The sequence below is a fragment of the Lemur catta genome, chromosome 2 (genome assembly GCF_020740605.2).
Source record: "Lemur catta isolate mLemCat1 chromosome 2, mLemCat1.pri, whole genome shotgun sequence".
Classification (NCBI taxonomy): Eukaryota; Metazoa; Chordata; class Mammalia; order Primates; family Lemuridae; genus Lemur; species Lemur catta.
In genome coordinates this window covers 40,687,117-40,709,190 of record NC_059129.1, presented here as the reverse complement: position 1 = coordinate 40,709,190, position 22,074 = coordinate 40,687,117, and the positions used below count along the sequence as shown (strand labels likewise).

Below are 22,074 nucleotides of genomic sequence, written 5' to 3'. Positions count from 1 at the left end.
AGGGCACTGTTACTGAGGCTGTTTTGAGTGTGGCTGTCTGGAAAGCAGAGGAATTATGCCAGATGTGCATACCTTTCAAAATGAATGTGAATGATCTTGAAAGAAAGAAAGGAAAGGGCAGGAAGAAAGGAAAGGGCAGGAAGGAGACAGTAGAGAAAGAGAGAAAGGAAGGAAGGAAATCAAATTCCTACCCCAGGAATGCAGTTTTCATGACAACTTTTTGGGGATTCGATTAACTCTGTTCTTCAAATGCCTTCTTTACTAACTGGTATTTTCAATTCCATGACCGTTCCTGAAAAGTGAAAGAAAAAAGTTAACAAGGTTTTATGTCTTTCTTTCTATCTTGAGGGAGGAGACATGTGGGTGAGTGACCATCCCTCAGGAAAAGATGGGAGTCCAGCCACGTTTGCGTCAGAGCAGGAGATTTCCAAGGGTGAGCAGGGAACTCCAGCCCTGTGCTCATTCTGAGCCCTGAATAAGAGATAGCTGTTGGGTTGTTACCAGTGTTATTCTTTCCCAGGCTCCGTCTACATGGTACCCCCCCTTATCCATGGGGCATTTGTTCCAAGACACCCCAGTGGATGCCTGAAACCACAGCTAGTACTGAGCCCTGTATAAATTGTTTTTCTTATACACACCTATAAGAAAGTTTAACTTATAAATTAGTCACAGTAAGAGATTAACAACAGTAACTAATAAAATAGAACAATTACGGCAATATGCTGTAATAAAAGTTATGTGAATGTGGTATCTCAGAGTATCTTATTGTAGATCTCAGCAACCTCAGCATGTGATTTTTTTCCCCTTAAGTCAAGAACTTCTGCCTTTTCACTTAAAGGAGGTGCTGGGCTTCTCTTGACATCTCTGAATTGCCAGCATCACTACTCTTGCTCTTCGAGGCCATTATTAAGTAAACTAAGGGGTACTTGGATGCAAGCACTGTGATACAGGACAGTTGCCCTTTTAGCGGAGATGGCTGGAGACAGCTGTCTACAGCGAGGATGTGCTGGACAGGGGATGATGGGACAGTTCGTATCCGTGTGCGAGTGGGAAGGTGAGAGATCTCTTTACACTACTCAGAGCAGCACACAATTTAAAGCTTAGGGATTGTTTATTTCTGGAATTTTTTGTTTAATATTTTTGAAGCGTGGTTGACCATGGGTGACTGAAACCACAGAAAAGGAAACTACAGATAAGGGGTGACTACTGTATATATTAAAAATAGAGGTCACAGAATTTTTGGGGGGATTTTTGGTGCTGGAAGGGATCTTCAAGAGTGACTGCTTTATTCTCATGTGTCTGATGAAACCAGGTCAGAGATAATGAAGAGACTCACTCAAGGTGGTTTGTGACAGGTCCAGGGCTGGTCACACCAGCCACACGATTTTCAGTGGTACTGAGTCAAGGGTTTAAGCACGGACTCTCCTGTGGATCAAGAGTGTCCTTGGACAGGCTACTTGGCATCTCTGCACTTCGGGTCGTTAAGATGGGGCCAGTTAGTACTACTCCTGGGCAGTGCTGAGAGGATTTCATGGCACAAAGCAGGGGTTTACTAACTAATTCCTGGCATTCCCTGATCAAATTAGGAGGGTGTTTCATACTCTCCTTGCTGATATGTTTTGTTTCTCTCTGACCTCAGGTTTCTAGGAGCAGGGTGGAACGAGACACCCCTGCCCCCCAGCCTGGCATTGCTGGACAGTGGCAGCTGGGCCAAGGGTGAACAGGGCCCTCAACTCTGTGGCCCACACATTGAGGGAACTGAAGGTGTCCTTGATCTCGGAAGAGGGGAATCTTGACAGCACAACAAAAAAGGAAGACGGTCCCTTGGAGCAGATACATTTGCACAGGAAGCCACATCAAACCCTTGGGTCCGGGCGGGGGGCCCACCTCTGCTTGGTTCCTGGGAGGTGGACAGCCCCAGGAAGGAGACCAGCCAGCCCTGGGGGCCAGGCCAGGATGGGTAAAGGAAGAAGGAGGCACCAGGGAAGAGAAAGTGTTTGAGCAGCTGAAGCCGATGGAACCCATGTGCAAGACATTCCCGTTGGGGGGCGAGGTGGCAGCTGCCCTGCAGGATGCCATGAAGAGAGAGTGCTGGTGGGCAGCGTGGCTGCAGGTGAGGGACCAAGCTAGAGACTGGGGGGACCTGGACTCCAGGAGCGCTTTCATGCATGCCGCTGCCTGCAGGTCAGAGGAAATCTCAGGTTGTTCCAGGCTGAACAACACCCAGGAAAAGGAGCTGCAAGACCTTTTTCCATCTACTCCCCGCTGCCCCCGTCTTTCTACCTTTCTCTTCACCCTTTCCTTTCCATACTTCACAGTTGCTGGCTTTTTGTCTGTCTTTTCATATTTCTCTCTTGCTTCCATGGTTTTATCATTTTCTTAGGTTCAGTTCTCTGAACCTTGCGATAGATGTCGGTCTGTGCGTGTACATGGACTCCCTGAGTCTCTCCCGCTGTTTTAGAAGCCAGTCACCTTTGAGGATGTGGCAGTGCATTTCTCCCAGGAAGAGTGGGAATGTCTCGGTGCCAGTCAGAGGGTCCTTTACCAGGATGTCATGTCAGAAACCTTCAAGAACCTGGCGTCTGTGGGTAAGAGGCTGGGCTCCCTCCTGGACCCCTGGAACATCCGGCTTCCCTGGGCAGGTAGATCGGCTCACAGTGAGTTGCGCTGGCCCCTGGTTCTAATCTATACCTTCCAGGTGTGAAAGATCCGGAGCACTAAGCTCAGGGGTAAAAACAGAAGCAATGAAAGCCTATATGAAGGCAAAGATGGCACTTGTAAAACCATAACAGTGTTCTCAAAACATGCACATCTGCCTGTCACCCAGTCAGTATTTACCGAGGTCCTCCTGCACGCCAGACTCTGCTGGGAACTGGCCCTCCGAACGCCTCCTCCCTGCATCTAAGTGTCCCAGGCTATGTTCTGAAACAGAGGGTACAGGAGGTAGCCTGTGGTCCCCATCAGGTATGAAGGTGCAGCCTGGGACCCACTCAACTCTTTCTCATCCCACTCGCCAGCCAGAACCTTTCTGCATAAGCCAGATCTGATCAGCAAGCTTGAGCAAGAAGAGGAGCAGTGGGGAGCGAGTCTCCATCCCCCGGGCAGAGAAGGTCTCCTGTCAGGTAAGAACTGCAAGGGAGAGGGGAAGACACAAGGGGCCTGGGACGAGCCCAGGAGGGATGGAGAGCTGGCTGAGCGTCAGGGCTCCGTGTCCTCTCCCAGCCCGCGCCTTTCCAGCCCGGTCAGACGTGAGGTGGAAGAGACCTTGGCGATCACGGTCTCCAATCCCTTGGCTTCAAGACGGCTGTCACCCTTTCAGGCCATGGGAATGTTTAGGGATTGAGAGATTACATGTAGGTTGTTTGTGTCCATGATACTGCTCGGATTAAAAAGTTCTGTCCAAGAGAAAACAGAAGCGAGGGAGAGAGGCTCGATGCTGGGGTGGAGTAAGGGAGGCTTGTTCCTGGGAGCAGAGTGAGGATTAACAACACCTCTTCACTCTCGCGTGTCCCAGTGTGCATGAGGCATTATGTGGTCACCTGTGGGGTATCTGTGGGACCGTGAGCAGTACTGACAATGAGAGGAAATGGATTTCACGAAATCTGGTTGTAAGTTAAAATTCAGATCTCTGACGCTGGTTCCAATTAAATTTTTATTTGCTTTAAATTTGAAAAGCCAAACTATTTCCTTACTTCTAATCTTTGAGGCCCAAGGGTGAGGGTGACCATGTTGGGTGGGAAGGCAGGGACAGAGAGGGAGTGGCTCGGGCTGGACGGAGCTCGAGTTGGGGTTCTCATAGAGAACCTCATTGTGTTCTTCCTCATTCACCACAGGAGACGAGGAGGAGGAGCTTCACGAACAAGAGCAGAATCTGAGAGATGAGGGGACTGGTGACGACCAGAAGGTCACTCTTGCTTGTGGAGGGGCCTGCCGGTGCCCGTCCTCTGCTCCAGCCGGGTCTCTGGGCAGGACCCCCGTGTTCCAGGCATCCCAGGCTGGGCCACCCCTTTTTTGCCACACCCGTGGCAAGAGTTTCAGCAGGCGCTCCTCCCTCTATAGCCACCAGTTTGTGCACAGCCCCAAGCGGACTGACAGCTGCCGCAGGTGTGGGAGGCTGTTTCGGACCCCCAAGTCCCTCAGCTTCCACAGCCGCATGCTCCTTGGGGAGAGGCCCTTCTCTTGCTCACTGTGTGACAAGACCTACTGTGATGCTTCCGGGCTGAGTCGCCACCGCCGTGTGCATCTGGGTTACCGGCCCCACTCGTGCTCCGTGTGTGGGAAGGCCTTTCGGGACCAGTCTGAGCTCAAACGCCACCAGAAGATACACCAAAACCAAGAGCCGGTGTCTGGAACCCGGGACTGTACTGTGAGGATCCCAGGCGCCACCGCTGGATGCCAGATGCCCAGCACTGGAAGCCCAGGGGCCGTCCAGGAGCTTGTGGGTGTGGGCCACACACCAGTGGCCAGGACCCAGGAGCCCACATTTGGAACTGAGGGTCCTGTGGCCCAGCCCCAGCCCCCTGTGCTTGAGAACCAAGCCCTTGTGACCAGGACCCAGGCGCCTAACACTAAAGCCCGCTGCCTGGATGGCGGATCCAACTTTCATCCAGTGAAGCCCTCAAGACTCCAGGTCTTCTCTTGCCCCCATTGTCCCTTGACTTTTAGCAAGAAGGACGATCTTTCCAGCCACCAGAAGACCCATCCCACAGAGCAGCTGAACTGCTGCTTCCATTGTGCCAAGTCCTTCAGTTCCTTCTCCAGGCTGGTCAGGCACCAGCAGACCCACTGGGAGCCGAAGATCTACCGTTGCCCGATCTGCGACCTGTGCTTTGGAGGGAAGGAGGGCCTCGTGGGTCACTGGAAGGGCTATAAAGGCAAGGAACTGCGCCCGGGCAGGGCTCGTAAATGCTGGGTCACCCTGGGCCAGTGGCTTGGCTTCTTCCAAGATGCCTCCCTTGTGGCTGGGAAGGGTGGGAAGTGTGTGGGAAACGGGTCTCCCCCCAGAATCCACACGCCCTGGAGCCAGGGCAAGGGAGGCAAAGCAGAGGAGGCCACGAGCCAGGGTCTTGAAACATAAATAAGTGGCCTTCCCAACTGAGGTCTTTCCTCATGTTTGGTTTTCCTGAGGACTGACCTCCGGGGCTAGGAGGCTGGGTGAGAGGGAGAGAGGTGAGTGGATAATGAAGGAAATACAAAAATAAGAGGGAAAAGAAATGTGCACGTGGAAACTCATATTATTGTTGATCAGCACCTGGCTTGTTTCTTTGCATCTGACAGACCATCAAGTGGCAATTGTTGAATAAAACAGCGGACACTGGTAGGTGTGAGGATGAGAGGAGAGGAGTGTGAGGGACCCACGTAGAAGTGGAAGGGAACAGGTGAGAGGTGCCCAGCTGTCACCCCTTGCTCCCCTAAGTCCTTGTTAGGCTGCCGAGACAAGATGGAGCTCTGGCCGGTATTCTATGGGCTTCTCCTCATCCACGTTGTGATTAGGGCTCCCCATATCCTCACTCTGCAGTTCACTCAATCTCTCTTTGAAGTTTTGGACTCTTTCTGCTCCTTGCCTTCTACCCTCCACACCTTTCAGCTCTGCCCAGTCAGGGCGGGGTTCTCGGAGAAAACCACCCCCATCTGCAGAGTTGGCATGCTGCCGTCTTCAGCCAGCACGGAGGTTCCTGGTCTTCAGCTTCTGGCAGAGGCCCTCCTGTCTGCTACTCTCCAGCACAGGCGTCCTCAGACCAAGAGAGCACCTGCCTGTCCTGAGCCAGAGAGGGCTTCCAGGTAGGACAGGAGAGGAGTGGAAAGATGCAGCTAGAAAAAAAGGGGGAAAGAAAGGAAGGAGCTGGAGAAAGGAAAAGGTAGAAGAAGGTAAATCAAATCTATGTGGACTTCAGAGTGTTCCTGGAAGTGCAGATTGGGAAGTCCCCATAACAAAGATGCCAGTGAGTGTGCAACTTGATGGATGAGACGTCCCCAAGGACCAATCCTTGGACCAACCAGGCTCTCCTCCACCCCCGCCAAGACGTGACATCACTCAGAAGGGGTTTCCTAGAAGAAAGACAAAGTAACGTGAAAAGTCTATGTCAGTAGTTTCTATCATGGAACTGTGAACCAGGGTCACCTTGTCTCTGTGCCCGCTTCAGTGGCTGGTGTGGAGGTGAGGCACAGGACAGCTGCCACGGGATGGGAAGGGTGGCCCGCTGAGGTGGGGTCCCTGCTGAGGGGCACCTGCGGTGGAGCAGATTGAGCAGCGGGTGGGAGTGCCCGCAGCTTCCTTCCCTTCTACCGCTCAGGTGAGGTAGGCTCCTCCCCTGGACTCTCCAGCCCCTCCTTCCCTCTGGAATGGATCCCTCCATAGCCCCCTCTTCCTCTTGTTGCGACTGTCTCCCTTCCCTGGCCTTCTACTCTCCCCTTGTAGGAAAGAGAACTTACTTAGCTCTTCAAGGAATTGCCCTGCAAACAAAGAGAAACAATCAGGTGATCAGTGGAAGGTGACTAGCTCCTTCCCCCACATCCTCCCTGTGGAGATCTGGAGTCACCTGCTCCCTTTCTGCTGAGGGACGCCACAGATGCAGGCAGTGCTTCCCTTCAGTTTGAGCCTGGGGTTGGGCACGGGGCAGAGCAGGAAGGAAGCCACAGCTCCCCTATTCTTGCGCCCTGGTTCCATTCCCTTCCTGCTTCCCTTCCAGGGCTGACTCGGTCCCCCCTACTTGGTGGTCCCGCCTGCTGCCCAGCCACTGCACCTGCTAGTCTTCGATGCAGCCAGTTGTAGCAGATGATCAAGGCAACCAGGGGTCCAAGGACTGGCACGATTACAAACAGGGTTATCTTCCAGCAGGGCACCCTCAGAAAGTGCGGATCTGAATTGTTCACCAGAACAAGCAGGGTTAACACATATTTCTCCTCATGCCCCAGCCACCCTTCTCCTTTTTGGGTTTCTTAACCAGAGGTCCAAGAACACCAAAGGATTCTAGGGACAAAATCCAGGTAGGCCATGAACTTGGATGAGAAAAGCACTACCTCTTTATTTTCACCAACTGTATTTAGCATTTTTTTCCACTAAAAATATAAACAACTGGCTGGGCACGGTGGCTCACGCCTGTAATCCTAGCACTCTGGGAGGCCGAGGCGGGAGGATCACTCAAGGTCAGGAGTTCAAGACCAGCCTGAGCAAGAGCGAGACCCTGTCTCTACTAAAAATAGAAAGAATGATTTGGACAGCTAAAAATATATACAGAAAGAAATTAGCAGGGCATGGTGGCACATGCCTGTAGTCCTAGCTACTCAGGTGGCTGAGGCAGTAGGATTGCTTGAGCCCAGGAGTTTGAGGTTGCTGTGAGCTAGGCTGACCCCATGGCATTCTAGCCTGGGCAACAGAGTGAGACTCTGTCTCAAAAAAAAAAAAAAAAATATATATATATATATACATATATATATATATGCAACTAACCACAGTATCAGCAGTACCTGTGACCCGATCGGCAACGGGAACCACAGGTGCTTTTGTTCCCGTTAGAGTTGCAGAAATCTTGAAATACTGTTTATGTGTATCAATACTTTGAAATTACAAATTATTAGACTTGCTACTATATTACCACTTTTGCGTTACTTTTGGTAAAGAAACATTTGTCACTATATCACAAATTTGCTTATGTGTTGAAAACTGTATTTCAATACAATGATTTTTTCATAATCTTATTTGTTATATTTTATGTGTATATTTAAAAGCATTATTCTGGAAAGGGGCCCTTTAGGCTTTTTCAGACTGCCAAAGAGATTTATGGTGCAAAAAGAGTTAAAACCTTTGATATTCAAATTCTGCAAAACAAAGATCCTATTCCTCCTCTTTGGCTGTGCGAAGGCTGTGTGTGTGTGAGATCCGCATGCCGGTCTAATGTCATAAATCCTAGCATAGAACCGTGTGCCCGGCGCCAGGGGAGCAGAGTAGGGCCACCTGTGGCAGCAGGAGGAGAGGCTATTCAGGAAAGTTGCTCAGAGCAGGAACCATCTGTGCTCTGCCCAACGCCATCTTGTAATTTCTGCAACATTTTCTCTACAAATGTTTGGGTGCTCTTCTGTTTTAGGAATTGTCCGTATGCACGGGGCAATCTGTAGTGAATAAAAAGGGCAGAGACCATATTCTTGAAGGGTCAACTTCCTAGTGGGGCTTGGTGGCTCTTCACTCTTCCTCCAAGAAACCTTCCCTGATTAGTCATGTTCCGTACTCTTGAAAACTCATCCTGCCCCGTGCAGGTGCAGTATATGATGTATATGTCCTTTGTTTTCCTAATCAAGTCCGTATTTCACCTCCCCGCTAAACACCAAGTTTATGTGCAAAGGATCTGTTTACTTCCCCTTTGTAATTCCCGAAAAGAGGAATGATGTGCATAAGGAGTTAACAGAATGAGTTAAGGTTTTGGTAAAGCAGTTGGCATTATACCTGGCAAATAAAAGCAGTAGATGAGTATTTGTTTTTATCTCACCAATCCTAACTGCAAAGGATGACTTATTCAAAGAAAGAGAGAAGATGGGGGGCGGGGTCCCTGTTCCCTCCGGCGACTGGAATCCGAGTAAAACGCCAGGTTGACCCGGGAGGGCCCCGACACCAGCACTTACCAAAAGTGCGGTGGAGATTCTCTGGAAGGGAGACAAACAGAAATGGACTCAGTGGGGCTCAGAGGATCCTTTCTCCTCTGAGTCTTTGTTATTTAATTGCTTTAAGCTGATTCTAGTCAAGACACTATAGGGAAAGGAAAACTGGAGGATTCCACTTCTACCCTGGCTGAAGGCAGGGGAGGGCGCTGAGACTTTCCGCAGTTCGTGGCTGGTTAAGGACTTCTAAGCAGTGGATTTTGCAACCGAGGGAGCACAGGGAACGGGAGGGAGGCAGAGGTGGGCCGAGAACATCACATGTCAGTTAGGCCAAGAGACCAAAAGGGAAGGATTGGGAGGGAGGGGCCTGGAACTCACCTATCTCTGCTCGAAGTTTTCCTAAAATAGAAAAAGGCAACATTTTAGTTCCCGCTGTGGCACCAGGAGGGCCCCTACACGGCGCCGGCCCTCCCGCGGGCCATTCTCCGCGGCCCGGGGCGCTGGGGGGGCGGGAAGGGCACGGCGTCCGGACGCTCTGTCTCCGGCCCAAGTCTGGGTTAGGTAGAGGAATAAAGGATTCAAAGGACGGTGCCCCAAACCTAAGGGAGTTTCTAACAGCCTCCCCCCTGCTCTCCCTCCTCTTGGCGGTTCCTAGCTCCCTCCACCACTGCAGCCTGCCCGGTGGCCGCCTGCTGAGTCCAAAGCCACCTCCCATCTGAACAGGAAGGAAGAACTAGATACTGGGGAGCAGCCACGTTGTGACCAGATCAGTACCAGGCACTTGACATTGTCCCCTTTAATTCTCCCCAAAATTTAGAAAGGAGGATGTTTTCTCTACTTGACGGACAAGGCGACTGTGGCTCGGAGAACCTGAGAATTTTGCTCAGAGCTCAGTGCCTGAGGCGGGATCCAAACCCATGCGGGTTCTTTCTGCTCAGCCATGCGGGCGGGAGGCCTTCTCCCTGTGGAGGAAGCAGGTAACCAAGCATCCGGGAAGAATTCAGGGGCCAGAGAAGACCCACCGTTGATCCCACCAATTCCTGCCCCCCTCCCCATACCGGCCTTGCTGCTTCAACCTCTTAGCGACAAACGGGAGGTGGGGGAGGGGCAGCGGGGGACCTTCCTGCTTTGGCGTGGAGGAGACCCTGGTGCGGGAGAGGGTGCAGGAGGCAAGCTCTGGGCGCAAAACAGGAGCTTCGGGGACAGCTGACCCTGAGTCCTCAGCGTTGAACGGAAAAGAAGGAGGAAACACTTTTTGAACACCTACCATGTGCTTCATTTCAGTGTCTTTATTTAATACTCGTAATAGCCTTGGCGGGTCCCACTTTGAAACTCACACGCTCCCAGTTGCAAGGAGCTGCTAGGACCGGTACAGGGGCCTGAGCTCTGCCACTTACAAGCTGTGTCACTTTGAGTGAGTCACTGAGCCACTCCTGGCCTCAGTTGACTCCTCTCTAAAATGGGGTTATTACATGCCATACCTACCCCATAGGAAATGCGAGGTCCTACTATTCAGAGAAAGCATTCAGTAAGATATAAAACATGCTGTCGTTATGGAGCTGTAAGCCCAGAAGTCACTCAAAATAACTGTTAACTGATGTAGCTCGGAGACCAGCTCATTTCAGGGAAGGAGCTTGATCCTCCCACCCTCGCCCCGTACCTCTCAGTCTGCGCTGCAGGCAGAGGAAGAGGAGGCCCACAGCGGCCTGCAGGAGGAGCACGGGGAGCACGGCGATGAGAACCAGCACTCCAGGGCTGACCCAGTAGAAGGGATCTGAAAGGCAGAACCGACATTGCCCAGCGTTTCATCCTCAGCACCCAGCAGCGCCTGGGGCTCAAGGACCCAGGGAATGAAGGCGTGAACATTACTGCAGTGCAAACAAGGTGACACTGAATGGACACTGGAGCTTAGCCTTAAGGAACAGTGGGCTTGTTTCCAGGCCGGCTAGTGGTTTAGAACAGCGGTCCCCAACCTTTTTGGCACCAGGGACCGTTTTCACGGAAGATAATTTTTCCACAGACCAGGGAGGCGGGGATGGTTTTCTGATGACTCAAGCACATTGCATTTATTGTACACTTTATTTCTATTATTACTACATTGTAATAGAGAATGAAATAATTATGCAATAATATATAAAGAAATAATTATGTAATATATGATGAAATAATTATGCAACTCCAGGGTTGGGGACCCCTGGTTTCAAATGACAAGTGGTTTAAAGCCAAGAGTTTTAAGAACAGGCTGAGAGACTCAGATCTGATCTCAAGGCCTTGGGTGCCTTGAGGATTCCAAGCTGAGGAGCGACAAGGTCAGAAGGACCAGGTACAGACTGGAGCAGAGAGGGAGGGCAGTTAGCAGTCAAAGAAAAATCAGCGTGAGCCTGAGCTAGGACAGCGGTGGTGGTGTAGGAAGTCAAGGGACCCGTGAGCTTAAAGGGGGAAAAAAGCACATATTTATTTTCAGTAACCTTTAAACTGTTTCTTTTAATTATGTTTGTAGGCAATTCACCACAATAATATGAACAGAAACTTTGACTTTGTCATAAATAAAAGTCACAAATATTTTCCTATCATATTAGAGCTGTTGCAGAAATCTCAAAATATCACTTATGGGTCTTTTTTTTTTTTTTTCTGAGACAGAGTCTCACTCTGTTGCCCAGGCTAGAGTGCTGTGGCATCAGCCCAGCTCACAGAAACCTCAAACTCCTGGGCTTGAGCAATCCTCCTGCCTCAGCCTCCTGAGTAGCTGGGACTACAGGTGTGCACCACCATGCCCGGCTAATTTTTTCTACTTTTTAGTAGAGATGGGGTCTTGCTCTTGCTCAGGCTGGTTGCTAACTCCTGGCTTCAAGCAATCCTCCCACCTCAGCCTCCCAGAGTGCTAGGATTACGGGCGTGAGCCACCGCTTCCAACCAAAATATCACTTATGTTGATCAGTATTTTAAAATTACACTAATTTATTAGGGCTACCCTAACTCTTGTTATTTTAATATTTTGATAATTGTATTTCAATATAAATGTTTTATTTTGTGTATTTAAAACATTCTTCCGAAAAGGGGTCCATCAGCTTCACCAGTCTGCCAAAAGGGTGCATTGACACTCAAAAAAGATAAAGAATCCCTTCCTGGAGCTTTTAAGAAGGTGGGAAATGCAGGGTTTGGTGCTGCTCAGATATGGAATAGGATGACCAGTGAGGGAGGGGTGACCTTCACCTCTGTGGCTCCTGTCTATTTTCTCTTCTAAATCTTCTCAGCATCCCCAAATCTACCTGTCTAACCTCAATGTTCCATGCTGCAGTTGAAGCCCTTTTCATCTGTCCTTTGCTTTAGGGGGCTAGATAAGGAGACTGCCATGAAAGGGGGGGATTAAGTCACAGCCAGCAACATTAAATTGGCCCAGGAGGCTGGCTGAGGTATCACTACAATCCTTCAAGCTGCAGACTATGGCTCTTGTCTACTTTTGTGTTCCCCGGGAGAAAATGCAGCAAACTTCACCTACAAGTTCTTAGTGAAAGTTACCCATAGCAATGTGATTTAGCAGGTACATACTTAAGGGTTTTTTCCTTTTATTTGCACACATCTTATCCTTTCACAAAGGATTAGAACTATAAAAAGAAAGGCCAGGCACAGTGGCTCATGTTTGTAGTCCCAGCTACTGGGAGGCTGAGGCAGGAGGATCGCTTGAGCCCAGGAGTCTGCGGATACAGTGAGCTGTGATCACAATCTGATCCCAGCCTCAGAGCTATCAGTTTATGGGAAATCCAGGGCAAAGAGTTCTTACATTTGAGTGATCCATTCTGGGGGATTTAGCGATGAAATGATCCTGCTGCCTAGGATTTGCCTCTGCAGGTGAGCAGGGGAGGGGAGTAGTGCGAGGGGGGCCCTTGAACCAGGTGCTCCCGGGTTTGTAACTGTGGCAGCTAGGGGTGCCCACCGGGCATCTGACTGCGATGTGCTCTGTGCCTTTGTATGAATACATGTTTTTAAGTTGCGTAATGGAGAGTTTAAAGAAAGGATTAGTAATAAAATCACAACAATGACAAGAAAAATAATAATGTCAAAAAGAGAGATCAGAAATGCTTTCCAGAAAGAGGAGATGTAATTACACAGGGAACCTGCAATAACACAATTACTCCATTTCATTCCTAAATTTCTGGTTTCCTGGCTTCTCAGGCTAGGTGAGTGGTCCCTTGTTTACTTGTAAAACAGTCTTTTTTTTCAGATTCTTAGGCATGCAGACCAGAGTAGGGCTTGGAATGTGGAAACCAACTCAAAAGAAAACTTTCTCCCCTGAGGCAAAGTTTCTGGGTTTTTTTCTTTCTTTTTTGGCACTGGGGACTGAGGGGGGTGTGTTGGGAAGGCAGCTATTGAACTAGGAAGACGCTGAGCAGGAAGGAGGAAAATCTGCAAACTGGAGTGGTTTTCACTATCAAACTTCTTGGCAGGTAAGAATTCCCCAATAAAAATAGCTGTGTGAAGAACATTCTGTGACCTATGAGGCTATTTTCATATCCCTGCAATCTGCCTCTAGAAACAGTGCTTTGTTGTTCCGCATACAATGCCACCTTCTGGTCCCAGCATTGCAAGGGTCACCCCACCCCAGGCACAAAAGTGAAGGGTTGTGTGTGTTTGCACTGCAGGTGGGGCGGAGGGGAAGGGGGAGGGTCTGAGTCTCAGGTCCTTGGGACATTTCTGCTCTTCAATTAAGTAGCAGTTGACTTGCAAAGCTCCCCCTCCATCCACTTCACCTTGTCCACATCTTAATCATCCTGAGACAGCACAAGAAAATAAACTCCAAGATCATCCATCACACAAAACATACTGGAAATGAAATTCCAGAGAATGGAAGTGGGGAGCTAAAGCCCACAGGTGACATTTCTTTCATTTTATGATTACATGCAGACATTTCCTTTACTAGTTTATTAGCTATGACTCTGCGTGTGTGCGCGTGTGCACGCGTGTGTGTTGCGTATACGAGGGCTGTCCGGGAAGTATCCAGCCATGGAATAAGTTCTCATCGCATTAACAATGGCTGGGTACTTTCTGGACAGCCCTCGTATACGCACACTCACAAACACGGGGTTTTGTTTTTATCCCCTACATTCTGTAACTTGCTTTAATCACTCAAAAATACCTCATGGGATCTGGTATAGCTCTAAAACAGTCTTTCTACTGGCTGCATAATATTCATGGTTTGGATACCACCCATTCAGTCACTTCTCTACTCAGGGACATTGACTTTTTGGGGGGGGGCATGGACAGGGTCCCATTCTGTTGCCCAGGCTGGAGTGCAGAGGCCTGATCATAGCTCACTGTAGCCTCAAACTCCCGGGCTTAAGGGATCCTCCTGTCTCAGCCTCCTGAGTAGCTGGGACTACAGGCATGCGCCATCATGCCCAGCTAATTTTTCTTATTTTTTCTAGAGATGGGATCTCACTATATTGCCCAGGCTGAAAGACATTGACTTTGATTCCAATTTCCTTCCCACTCTGAATACTGATGCAATAGACAACCATGAGTGTACAGGTTCCTGTTTACTAATGTGTGTATTTCTATGGAATTGATTCTGAGAATCAATTCTGAATTCTGATTCTCAGAGGTGAGATGTTTGGGTTGAAAGATCTCAACTGGGAGAATGATCGAAGTCTCAATCTCACCGCTCACCTTCCACTTTCAATTCCATGGCTGCCTCCTCTTGGTAAGAATGGTCTCGGAAGAAGCAGGTGAACCCTCCTTCATCTGAGAACCTTACGTTCCGGATTTTGAGGGTCACCTTTCCCTCACCAATAGTGTCTTTCAGCAGTTCCGTCCGACCTCGATATTCAGGGGCCTGCTCTCCATCTTGGTCCTTGCCGTTCCGGTAGAGATGCACCACCCTAGAGAAGGGGGGCCGGTACCACCCCACCTCCATGCCTGTGGCGTTCTTCCCAGGAGACACGCGGCATGGCAGTTCCACTTCATCTCCCACCAGAGCCCGGATCGGGTGCCTTGGTCCTATCACTCTGAACTGTCCTGTCCAGGACACCAAAGAGAGGAGATGGAGCTTCAGAGGGGGCCTTGGCAAACAGGCATGTCATAGGCAGGGCTGCTTCAAAACAGGGAAGGAAGACAACATTTAATTTTTAGGTGGAATTCTAGAGCCAGGGAAGAGTACAATTTTTCCTCTTGAGAAAAAAAAAAAGCCTCTGTGAGTGTCTTGGACAGAACATTCTAGCAATCATCTCATCCCAACAGATACTGCCCACCTTTTTTGCCAACTGTATCCATCTCTGATCCTCTGCCCAACCCCCAGGTTCCACCTTGGAAGGTGATCCGGCACCTGCCCTGGGCCTCCCTGTTTGGACTTGGCCAAATTCACCCCTCTTCTCCCCTTAGAAAGTTTGCTGTTGTCAGTCCACCCACTTGAACCTCTCTCTACCACTTCTCCCTCTGTCCTTTGTTCCCCAAATTCTCCTCCGAGATCTTCCGCCCTGATGATTGCTCTGTCTCATTCTGCTTTTCCCTCTGTACCTGCGACCTCACTGCAGCTTCTGGACCCTGCTCTGAACATGTTCCCGGTCTTTTTCCTACGTGGACATGTTTTTCAAGCCAGACCCTGAGCTACTAGGAGATAAGGCTGGTTTCTCCCTTAGGCCTGGAAATAGCTCCCCAGGGAGTGGCCGGACCAGCCTCCTCTCCCAGGTGGCTCCCTGAGGTCAGGAGTCTGGTTCTGTCTCTTTTATTTCTCCTCTGTGGAAGAGACCAGGGCTCCTTTATAAAAAGTCATTGGTGCCTGATTATGCAGAGCAAACTCTCAAGCATGACACGATATTATCATTCCATAAACTATTTTCGAGATTTACTATGGACAGGCACTGCTAAGCATGTTATATGTCTCATCTCATTTTACCCTGACAACCACGTCAAGAGGCTATTACTTTATCCCCCTCTGAGAGATGAAAAGCCAAAGCTGGAAAGATGGGTAAGCACTAGTTCAAGGACGGCTCCACTTAGAGTCACGTTAAAGAGTGTGGATTCTAATGGGCAGGCTGTAAGAAGCCACCTGGAGGTTTCTGAGAGGAGAGCCACGCCCGCCCGCAGATCCCTGTTTAGAAAGGAAACTCACAGCAGCTCCAGGGTGGTCGAAGGGGTGGGCCTCAGGAAATTAGCCTTTCTGTTCTGGGCTCTCCCCAGGGCAGGAATAAATGCGTCTTACCTGCGTGGCTGGAAGGCAGCTGGAGCAGGAGGAGGAGAGAGAGGAGGCAGCTGGGCAGAAAGGGGCTGGCTAAGCTGGCCATCTCCACTGTTCCTAGGGACAGAGAGCCGCGCAGCAGGGTCAGGCCAAGCAGAGGCCCATGGGGGACATGTCCCCTTACCACTGAAAGCTGAGGGAGGATCTGGGATGGCAGTGCTGCCCAGGCCCTGCCTCCACCCCGGCCGCGGCCACAGCTGTGCTGGTAGGAACAGCCCCACGTCACCCCTGCCAGGCCTTATACAAAAGGGCTACAGACCGAGGGCATGACCCGGGTTTGCCTGCCCCACCCCCTCAGAGCCACGGAGCGGCGGCTGCCTGGTACTGGGCTTCCCCCCCACGTCCCCGGGGAGACATAGCCTTTGAGGGGGCTTCTGGGGGTTGATCAGTGGGGACCGATCACTCACTGGACCTCAGGAAGAGGCTTGTTCATGGAATCTGTAAGGTTCCACATCAGGGAACTAGCCAAGAGAAAGAGATTATTGTTGGCTTAAAAAAAAAAGAAAAAAAAATTTTAGACTTGGTTTCCTATTTTGGTTGTCTCACAACTGCCATTACCAAGCCATTCTTCCTAATGTCTAACCTCCCTCCTACTGCAAATCCAAACTCCCTTCTGTGTGTTTAGATATGTGATGGGTAGCTTGGGCTTTGTTAGATTCTTGCCCCCCAGAAATACATTTAGGGAAGTCAGGAGCTGAACGTCAGGAGTTGACTGCTGGTGCTCAGAGAGGCAGGGCCGGAGGGAGGAGGAGCTGCCAGGGCAGCAACTGTCAGTGGCACAGGCCGCAGGGACAGAGCCAATATGCGGGGCACCTCCCCCGACCTTGGCATTGCTCTCTGATTTCCTCAGTGTCAAAGGTGAAAGTGAGATCCGGAATGGAAATAGGACCTTATTTCTTTTTTTATTTCATTTATTTTTATTATTTTTTTAAAATCCAGATCATTTCTTTCTATTTTTAGTAGAGACGGGGTCTTGCTCTTGCTCAGGCTGGTCTGGAACTCCTGACCTCGAGCGATCCACCTGCCTTGGCCTCCCAGAGTGCTAGAATTACAGACATGAGCCACTGCGCCCAGCCAGGACCTTATTTCTTATGTCTGGACTCAACTGAGAACTGCAAGGGTGAAACCGGCATTGGGATTAAGTATCAAAAATATATTTTCCAATCTTAGAGCAAGGATGTCTCATCAAATAAGAAAAAAGGGTCAGAATGGACAATTTAGAGTCATACTGTCTAATGCAGTAGTCATTTGCCACAAGTGGACATTTAAATTAAAATGAAGTAAAATTAAACATTCGTTCCTTGGTTGCACTAGCCATGTTTCAAATGCTCAATAGCACTGTAGTTAGTGGTTACCGCATTGGACAGCACAAACATAGAGCATTCCTGCTTTTGTCCGAGGTGGGTGCGGGGGCTAGAAGGACAGACTCTGGTCAGCTGAGTCTGGGACTTGCTTATTCTTTCTCCCTGCAAGGCGGCTGGAGTTTGGGCACAAGCAGTTTAGCTACTCTGGAGCTGTGTGGTTGAGAGTCAAGGTCAGAGGGGTGAATCCCATGGAAAAAGGAGCCGCTGTGGATCCCTGCTTTTTTCTCAAACGGAGATTCTCTCCTTTTGTAACCTAAAATATCCTGGGATACTCTTCCTCCATGATGCACATCCAGGTAGGAGAGTTATGTACAAGCTGCTTTCTGGGCAGGGCTTAGGGGTGGCTGGGTGCTTGCAACATCCAGCACAGCCCAGCTGTCAAAGCTGGATGGGGGGTTAGGATGGAGGGATGGGCAGCAAGGAGGGTCAGGAACTAGCCAATCAAAGCCACTCGGGAGAAATCACAGCATCTCTGAAAAAAACTAAAACCAAACCAAAACCAAACCCAGCCACTTTACTGAGAGGTTCCATGTGTCACTGTTCTAAGTGGTTTACTTACATTAGCTCATTTAATCCTCACAATAGTAAAACTATTAGCTATTAACACTCTTATTTTGCAGATAAGGAAACAGAGGTACAAAAGAGGTGAGGTAACTTGTTCAAGGCCACACCACCAGGCAGCGGCACAGCTGGGCTTTCAAGCTGGGCTTTCTAGCCCGGGAACTGGTCCTGTGACCTCCACACCACACAGCCTCCGAGGAGCTCGCCCTGCTCACCTCCATGCCTCAAATCCCCTGCAAGGGTGGATTCCTGGAGCTGTGGTGAGCGGTCCCTGGGATGCCGTGGTCTTTGGGCAAAGGTGATGCGTACAGGGGAAGGCGGGAGGGGCCACCAGCGACACGAAGCCCGCAGTGTTTCCACGTACAGAAATCTGGGGTGCAGGAGCATCCGGTTTTGCTGGGCATGGATGTGGCTGTGTTCAGGAGCTGAAACCACCCCGTGTCGGTCAGAGCTGGTCACTTCTTTCAGCACTTAAATGTCATTTTCATTGATTTTGAGTAGCACATGTTATGTTATCTTGCCAGTATTCTCAAGTTGCTCCTTGTTTGTGTTTCTCTCCTCAATAACCTCAGTTTAATCTGCATCTCTTGTCATGTCTAATGACAGGCCATGTACGAAGTGACACACTCTAAATACAATGAATGTGTATGGTAATTAACACGCTGTCCATATGGAAATAGTAAACATCAGTAAATGGGAGCTCACCTACGTAGTTACCCAGTAACAGCACTGTGTAAGATTTTCCTGATAATGTGTAAAATACATATTTCACACTGTTTGTCTATTATTGCAAATGATAATAGACACACTGTTCTGCTTTTTGTGTTGTACAATAACGCATAATTCCACATTGATGCATAATATAGCTCTTTTGTACTTTTAAAAATTGATTTTATAAAATACCTTGAAAATCTCCTAGCCATCTAGAGCCAACCGGTATTTTCTCTCAATCCTTGCACACACGCGTACGTGCCAGCAGAGGGCGCTCCAGGGGAGAGTCGCTGCCCGTGAGGTCCGACCGCGCTCACACTTGGCTCCCGCGCGGGTTTTCACGTAAATAGTAACAATTAATCTTGGGCATCTTTTTTTATCAGTACCTAAAGAACATCCTTATTTTATAGCTCTACAATGTCTTATTGCATGAATGTATTATACGTACTTAACTAGTTTCTCAAGATATTCAGGCTGTTTCAATTTTTAAAATATCTATATTAGGTCGAAACAAAAATGTCTTCAATTAATTTAAATTAATAAATATTTAAGTGGGGGGCTGATGGGAGGTTGCTTGGTGGGTGCAATGTGCGTTGCTCTAGCGATGGACTCACTGAAGGCCCTGACTTTACCGCAATGCAACATATCAATGTAGAAAATTGCACCCCACGAATACATACAAGTCAAAAATAAATTAAAAAAAAGAAAGCATGCTTACATTTGCCTTTTATAGCTGCATATGTCATCCCATGTAATATATGAACCAAGGGAGAAAGAAACATATTCTTTTTTTTTTTTTTTTTTTGAGACAGAGTCTCCCTCTGTTGCCCGGGCTAGAGTGCCGTGGCATCAGCCTAGCTCACAGCAACCTCACACTCCTGGGCTTAAGCGATCCTACTGCCTCAGCCTCCCGGGTAGCTGGGACTACAGGCATGCGCCACCATGCCTGGCTAATTTTTTCTATATATATATTTTAGTTGGCCAGATAATTTCTTTCTATTTTTAGTAGAGACGGGGTCTCACTCTTGCTCAGGCTGGTCTCGAACTCCTGACCTCGAGCGATCCACCCGCCTCGGCCTCCCAGAGGGCTAGGATTACAGGCGTGAGCCACCACGCCCGGCCTAAAGAAACATATTCTAATAATATTCTCACAAAAAAAATTGTTTTAAAAATAAAAATTTCACATCGTCTATGAAAAAAATAAATATTTAACAGCAAGTGCTATGTGTCATACTTTATAGTAGATTCTGATTATAACGTTTTGGCAAGACAGATAAGGTTCTTACCCTCATGAAAGTTATATTTCGGTTATATTGCTGCTATATTCCAGTTATATGTTACCTAAGGACACAAATCACTGAATGTCAGGCCATCATGTTCGATCGACCTTTTTACCCTTATGTCTCCTAGGGCCAATTACATAATTTGAGGGGCACACTGCAAAATGAAACTGTGGGCCCGTTGTTAAAAAACAGGGGCTTTCTTCTGTGTTTTCACTCTCAATGGATCACGTGGCTTTTGTTTTTGTTTTTCTGCTTAGGCAGGGAATACTTACAGGGGAGTACAGATCTCCACAAGTGCCTGGGACCCTGCCTTCCACTTGGCAAGAGAGGTGAGAAAGCCTGACTCCTCCCTTCCCCTCCCCTGTGCCCAGGCCCCCGCTGGGAGGGAATCGGCACCCAGGGTGGAAGAGCAGGCAGCTGAGAACCAGTCCTGGGGAAGCTGGGCTATGTGGGGAGCAGGACCAAGCTCCAAGTCCCCAGCACATGTTCTGTTGGCCCATCAGACTTCACATACAAATTGAAAATTACTAAAAATTTCAAGATAGGGACCACAGAGCATTAAAACCTAAACATAGTATATCGCTCCAAGCATGGGCCCTGTGTGACTGCTCCGTCACAGGCCCTAGAAGTTTACTCTGCTTTCTATAACAGTGGATTTGTTGATTCAGAGAGCATGTGCTTCTGTAATTTTTATAAATATTGAGGCCAGGAGTGGTGGCTCACGTCTGTAATCCCAGAAATTTTGGAGGCTGAGGCAGGAGTTTGAGAACAGCCTGGGCAACAGAGCAAGACCCCATCTCTGCAAAAAAATTTTTTTTTTTAGATAGCCGGGTGTGGTGGTGTGCAACTGTAGTTCCAGCTACTCGAGAGGCTAAGGCAGGAGGATCACTTGAGCCCAGGAGTTTGAGGTTGTAGTGAGTTATGATGACACCACTGCACTCTAGCCTGGGCAACAGAGAGAGATTTTGTCTCTTTAAATAAATAAATAAATATTGATAAATTGCCCTGCACAGAGCTGTATATGTTGTATATGTGTATACACTATACCTCAGCTTTCTCCTCTGTAAGTGAGGGAATAATATCATCCACTTAATTGGAGTTTTCATGAGAATTCCATGAATGAATTCAGCTGAAATTCCTTAGTGCAGGCTGTGAATGGTGCTGTGAGTCATACACAGTACCTTCTCAGTGAGTGTAGTCACTAGCTCTTATACGCAGCGATTGTCTTCTGGAACTCCCACCAGTGTCATAATTATTTTTTCTTTCTTTCTTTCTTTTTTTTTTTTTTTGAGACAGGGTCTCTCTCTTTTGCCTGGGCTAGAGAACGGTGACATCATCATAGCTCACAGCAACCTCAAACTCTGGGTTCACGCGATCCTCCTGCCTCAGCCTCCTGAGTAGTTGGGGGTACAGGCACGCACCACCACACTCAGCTAATTTTTCTTATATTTTGTAGAGACAGGGTCTCGATATTGCCCGGGCTGGTCTCGAACTCCTGGCCTCAAGCGATCCTTCCACCTTGGCCCCCAAAGTGCTGGGATTACAGGTGTGAGCGACCGTGCTCAGCCAGTGACGTAAATGTCAAGAGGAATTTGACATTTTCTTTTCTACCTGTATGGTCCTATTTTCATAACATTTGTGTGTTTGAATTGGTCTGGATATTCCACGGAGACTCAATGAGTATCAGACTGTAAAATGTCTAACTTATATCCATTTAGCCAGATGCTTCATAGGTCTGCGGGAGAAATAAGAACACTCATCTGAATCAATCTGATGCAGCTACCCAGCAAGTGAGTACTTGTAGCTTGTGTGCATATGTGTGTTGCAGTGAAGGCAGGGGCTGCTCTTTTATTTTTTTATTTTTTTTATTTCAGCATATTACAGGGGTACACATGTTTAGGTTACATATATTGCCTTTGCCCCACCCAACTCCGAGCTTCCAGCGAGTCCATCCCCCAGACGGTGCGCACCGCACCCATTAGGTGTGAATATATCCATCCCTTCCTCCCCCCTCCCACGGGCTGCTCTTTCATACTGGTGTATTTATACAAGTAACACATACAGTGTGGAAAACTAGGAAAAAAATATAGAAAAATGTAGAGAACAAAAAACTAATGACAGTCTGTCAAAGCTTTAAATTTTATCTATCAACACTTTTTCCGAGTCCTCGCTATTATTATTTTGAAATTCACTAGTATTTTTATTTTTCAAAAAGACAAGCATTCAGCTTCCTATGAGTCAAGTGAGTCAGGCACTTGGGCTCCCCCACCCCACGCCCAGAAATGGGATGGATTTGTGTTGATTTTAACCACAGGGCTATCGTTTGCTGTGT

General features: G+C 48.7%; 2 protein-coding genes across 4 annotated transcripts in view; one reads left to right on the top strand and one right to left on the bottom strand.

Moving 5' to 3' along the window:
* The first annotated feature begins 972 nt into the window (after positions 1-972).
* Positions 973-5,763, top strand: ZFP57 (ZFP57 zinc finger protein). Its single transcript, XM_045542183.1, has 6 exons — positions 973-1,054; positions 1,908-2,113; positions 2,462-2,642; positions 3,018-3,122; positions 3,834-5,063; positions 5,588-5,763. The coding sequence occupies exons 1-6, from the start codon at positions 973-975 to the stop codon at positions 5,761-5,763; spliced, it is 1,980 nt and encodes a 659-aa protein (XP_045398139.1).
* Positions 5,235-22,074, bottom strand: part of MOG (myelin oligodendrocyte glycoprotein) — a 29,594-nt gene continuing 12,754 nt past the window's right edge. The window contains exons 3-10 of one of the 3 annotated variants that reach the window (XM_045543486.1): positions 15,788-15,880; positions 14,257-14,604; positions 10,253-10,366; positions 8,971-8,991; positions 8,617-8,637; positions 6,744-6,860; positions 6,433-6,453; positions 5,235-6,048 (exon numbers count right to left, since the gene is read on the bottom strand). In XM_045543486.1, coding sequence (XP_045399442.1) covers positions 6,035-6,048; positions 6,433-6,453; positions 6,744-6,860; positions 8,617-8,637; positions 8,971-8,991; positions 10,253-10,366; positions 14,257-14,604; positions 15,788-15,880 — 749 coding nt within the window. In that variant the 3' untranslated portion in view covers positions 5,235-6,034. Of the gene's footprint in view, positions 6,454-6,743; positions 6,861-7,954; positions 8,110-8,616; positions 8,638-8,970; positions 8,992-10,252; positions 10,367-14,256; positions 14,605-15,787; positions 15,881-22,074 lie in introns of those variants that run through there. The other 2 variants (XR_006733471.1, XM_045543485.1) reach the window with 2 other exon arrangements.